This window comes from Trematomus bernacchii, unplaced genomic scaffold (assembly GCF_902827165.1).
Source record: "Trematomus bernacchii unplaced genomic scaffold, fTreBer1.1, whole genome shotgun sequence".
NCBI classification, from domain to species: Eukaryota; Metazoa; Chordata; class Actinopteri; order Perciformes; family Nototheniidae; genus Trematomus; species Trematomus bernacchii.
The window spans coordinates 33,305-38,469 of NW_022988140.1; the positions used below are offsets into that span (position 1 = coordinate 33,305).

At 40.4% G+C, this 5,165-nt stretch overlaps 1 protein-coding gene across 1 annotated transcript; it reads right to left on the reverse strand.

Annotated features, from left to right (window-relative positions):
* Positions 1–1,068: 1,068 nt before the first annotated feature.
* Positions 1,069–4,877, reverse strand: LOC117475811 (receptor-type tyrosine-protein phosphatase beta-like; the record flags this gene model as incomplete). The annotated part of the gene is given in 7 exon segments (XM_034122160.1): positions 1,069–2,010; positions 2,193–2,313; positions 2,588–2,723; positions 3,202–3,365; positions 4,051–4,173; positions 4,388–4,522; positions 4,801–4,877. Coding segments are annotated over 7 exon segments (779 nt in total), but the record flags the coding sequence as incomplete, so codon positions are not given.
* Positions 4,878–5,165: the final 288 nt, after the last annotated feature.

Sequence of the window (5,165 nt, forward strand, 5' to 3'; positions counted from 1 at the left end):
GACCATTTGTTAATATTGTCGCTGATGAAGAATAACTTGACAAACAACCACATGTATAGTTAGGCAGTATTTTTTTATTATCACTTCATAATGCAGTTTACAGTGTTCTGACAGCAAGTTATAAAACTGATTTACATTCCCTCAGGACTGAGCTTATAGTTATATCAATATAAAAAACTTCTGATAAGAATATATATATACGTAGATATCACAATATGACAAATATATGCTGTATCATAAACTCATCAAACTGGTTTTAAATCAGTAATAAGTCATCAAGACCTTTTTTTTAAGGCTTTAAGTACATACTAATAAGATCATAATATTGAATAATTGTCCAGCCCTGTATTCCTCTGTTATAAAACAATATATATCCTCAGAAATAAATCCATAAAATACATCTTAAACAAACTTAAAATCTTCCAGCAGTCAAAAAATAATATTTGTAATATTTTACATCCAATTATGTTGGCTTTTTGACACTATAGTCACAAATTTATCAAATATTTTGACGTAAATTAAAGGTCTCCTATCATGCAAAATGCACTTGTTGATGTCTTTTCTACATCAACATGTGTCCCCGGTGTGTCGGGGAACTCACGCAGCGTCAGAAAATAAAACCCTCTCTCTTTTCCTCCGTACCCCAAATTTTTATATATTTGTATATATCTGAGACCTATGCTGTTGCCTAGAAATAGCATGATAGGTGCACTTTAAAGGGGACCTATCATGCAAAATGCACTTTTGTACGTCTTTTATACATGAATATGTGTCCCCGGTGTTCCAGGGAACTCACCAAGTGTCAGAAAACACAACCCTCTCTATTTTCCTCCATACCCAAATCTCTAAAAAAGGGGCTGCAACGGATCTGATAAAAACTGATCCAGATTTGAACACTGTCCTGACGTCAGGACGGTGGCGCTACGGCTATTGGGCCAACTCCACCAATCAGGAGGAGACAGCCACGGCCATTGCCGTTCGAAAGCGCTGGAGACGCTGTAGTACATATGCCAGGCCTGTAGATGGTGCTGTTCTCACTGAATCAGCCCTTGATAAAACAGAGCTAAAAATGGTCAAATTGAGCAAAATGAGGCATGGCTAAAATGCATGATCTGTTTGGTATTTTGGAAAAAAAAAAGTATAAATATGCCTTATATAGGTATGGCCCTACACTATATTATTCAAATATAGCATGATAGGTCCACTTTAAGTAAGAAATGGGAATTACTGCAGATTCTTTATCCAGACTTTTCTTTTATACCTTTATACAAAATGTTACTGTAAAGTCTGAATACAGCAGGTTCTATCTTTCCTTTCACACAGCATATGACAGCATATTACATACAGTTTATAATAATCATATATAAAAAATGAGTATTACACCAATATTTACATACAGCAATATGTGTAACGTTTTAAATAAACAGCTTATATGCAGCAGTGTGTGAGAACATTAACATAGTTATATTTATTTATATTCACGGCTCCTTCCCTGTGATCCGTCCGTTATATTCATTAATAATCAGATGTATCTTTAATATCCAACGACCTGAGATGTTAATTCATAACTGTCACTTTTTTAATTATCTGTGCCAATTAATGAGCTCTTCAGCAAACAATGTAAAGCTGTGGTTTGTTTACTGCTATTCATTTTGAATGAAAGGGTAACACTTCTACACGAGTCCTTACTTACATGTCACAGCTGTGATCCACCAGGAACATCTATTTGTTTTTTAATCCATAAATGAAATAAGGGATAATTGGTCGTTTTTAAGGTTGATTTTGTCTTTAAAATATCAAAAAATAGTGAAAAATACCCTAAAATGTTCACTTTAATATGATATTAAACAGAGAAAAGCAACAAATCCTATATTTGAGTCCCCGAAAACAGCTTTTAAAGACATTTTGCATGACACATTTCAAATGTATCCCAGAAATGTGCGATCCTTTTGACTAATCGATGCTTCTCTGTGGATCAGATGTGTGCTCAGCGTCCGGTGTAGATGAAGTCTGAGGGAAAAGCACACAGATGAGTTATTATGAGGTAAAACTATGATTATATTTAAATGTCCCTTCGATAGGAGTGTTCCCTACTGATGTCCCCGTGTTCTGGAATACAGGGATTGCAGACCGTTGACATGCACTAAAAACCTATAGAACACACTGTAGAGTATTTGAAGGTGTTTTCTCACCGCGGCAGTACTCGGGGTTGAAGTTCTCGTAGATGGGGTACAGCGGGTTCTCCTGCTCGCTGCGGTGCTTCCTCGCTCTCAGGACGTCCCGCACACACTGGTGCAGGAAGGCATACTGACACTACACACACACACACACACACACACACACACACACACACACACACACACACACACACACACACGTAATAAAGTATGTAAACAAATTCCAGCCAGTCGAAGCCAAAACATGTCCCCATTGAAACCCAAATATTTATTGACTAATTACAGCTTGAATCAAAATGCTTTCTTTCTTATCATTTAGCCAGTTTCCCCTGTGGACAGATGCTAGTTTCCTCTCTGTGTCAATGAGTGTGTATCAGTGTGTGTATCAGTGTGTGTATCAGTGTGTGTACCTCTGTCTGCACCATGTGCTGGCGGTGCAGTCGGAGGTCGAACACGCCGCCGTACAGATCGATGTTTCCTTTAGAGTCGAGCTGCTGCAGAACCCGGTCCAGAGCGATGAACGTCCCCGTACGACCCACACCAGCACTGACACACACACACACACACACACACACACACACACACACACACACACACACACACACACACACACACACACACACTTACGTGATTATCCAACATACACATGTATTCTAGCAGTATATGAAAAGCAGCAGAACTGGGTCCCCTTGAATATCTGTTAGAGAACTCTCACTCGTCCCCGTCTTGAGCTTCAATCTCAGGATCCATGTATGTGTGATCCTCTCCAGAATGGAAGTAGTCATCACATACAGAGCATCAACTAGTTCCTGAACAGTGTCCTACACATGCTGATATCCAAGAGAGGGAGTTACACAGTCACAAGATGGAGGAATACCGGGTTCTTCTAGGTAATCATACATCCTGTCATGTTCACAGCTACAGTTGGGATACCTTTGTTATCATGTGACTCTCATGTTGGAGGAGGACATTCAGTATTTATCAGATGGTCTGTTACCTGCAGTGTTATCAGATGGTGTGTTACCTGCAGTGCACCACGGTGGCTCCGGTGCTCGGGCTGCGGTCCACGTAGTCCCGGGTCGTCCTGACGAACTGGATCAGAGACTGCGAGCTCTCGGGCACGCCGTGATCCGGCCACACCGTGTAGTGGAAGTGCCGAAGCACCCGGGGGTAACTGCAGCTGCTCTCCTGAAGGACATGAGGTGTTAAAGGTCTCCTATTATACTATTTAAAACATTTAAAAAAACACGCGAACATACAGCACCGGGAAAATCTATAGTTACTCCTCTAGCAATAATATTTGTACCTTTTATCTGCATTGTCCCTTTGCTCATTCTGGTGGGAAGTATAACAATATGTAACTCTCAGTCAAGTACTTGAGTAGCTGTGTTTTATTACATGACGCCAACAGGCAGGAACAGGGAGACAAAAGTCACAGCAGCTCAAGGTTTCAGGGCTGTGCTCAGTGAGGGCAGTGGAGGAGCCAAAATGCTACTTAGCCCAAGTTTATTATTTGTATTATTATTATTTGTTTACGTCACTTTTAGTTGTATTTGTTGAGCACTTCTGGCAATAGTCACATGGGTGTGGTTTGTGTATTTATGTCACCTGTTGCATGTCGGGTGCGGATGACAGAGGGTTGTTGTCCTTCTAAGTTAATGAGTGTTTGATTTTGTTTATTAAATATCTTTCTCATTGAAAAGGCAGCATAAAGCCAAGCTTAGCGTCTCGGCGACTCAAACCTAAATGTGAATTGAGCCGCCACAGGCAGTACTTTGATAAACTGGGTCAAAGTTATGGGCCTAGGAAGATATTTCCCCAACAGGAATGAAACTGTAAATGAAACAGGTGAAACATGTAGAGCTATATTTACCGATGTGATCCTGAACTCTCTGATGGTCCACTCCGGCAGCACGGACTCCGACAACATCTGAACCACCAGCTCTCCGTAGTACAGAGGGTCTCTGTCGGGGGGCCAGTACTGATCACACTTCACCTGCAACACAAATATAACATTAGTATATTCACGCTGAAGATGCATGTAAAGGGTCTGCATGTGTTCCCTCCCACACATGTCAATCTGTTCATTAGATTTATATTTTTATACCGTAACTATATACAATGTTCATATTGTGCCCCATAGATAAGCTTTATGTTGATGACATATTTAACTTTTAACTATGAAATAAAAATAGATATAATGTCCTCACCCGTCCCTTCTCCACACACTGCGTAACCATGACGATGTTGTGAACGCCGTGCTCCCACACCATCCGCCAGAAATCGTCTTTGGTGCCGGGCAGCGGACCCTGCGTCGCCACGTACTCCCTGCGGAAGTTATTACCCTACACACACACACACACACACACACACACACACACACACACACACACACACACACACACACACACACACACACACACACACACACACACACACACACACACACACAGAGGAGAGGTCAGTGTGTGTGATATCTGACTGTAGGAGCCAAAATGCTTGTTTTGCCATTGCTTATTATTTCTATTATAATCTTCATCTCAGTGTGTGTGTGTGTGTGTGTGTGTGTGTGTGTGTGTGTGTGTGTGTGTGTGTGTGTGTGTGTGTGTGTGTGTGCGCTCACAGGGATGTAGCTGGCGTTGATGTAGTCGGAGCAGGGGTCGTCCTCCAGGAAGGAAAGCTTCACTCTCGTAGAGTCGTCTACACAAAGACACAACTTTAATTAGAAATATATCAAATATTGTATAAATTATTTTACGAGTTTTGTTTTTATAATTAAATAAATATTATTAAAACATTCTTAAAAGTCACTGAAAACAATAATTACAATTTTTAAAAATAAGAGGTTCATAAAATGTCTTTATTCTTTATTTAAAAAGTCTTTAAAAATGAACAATTCAAAAAGTGAGAGTGAGAGTGAGAGTGTGAGTGAGAGTGAGAGTGAGTGAGAGTGAGAGTGAGAGTGTGAGTGTGAGTGAGAGTGAGAGT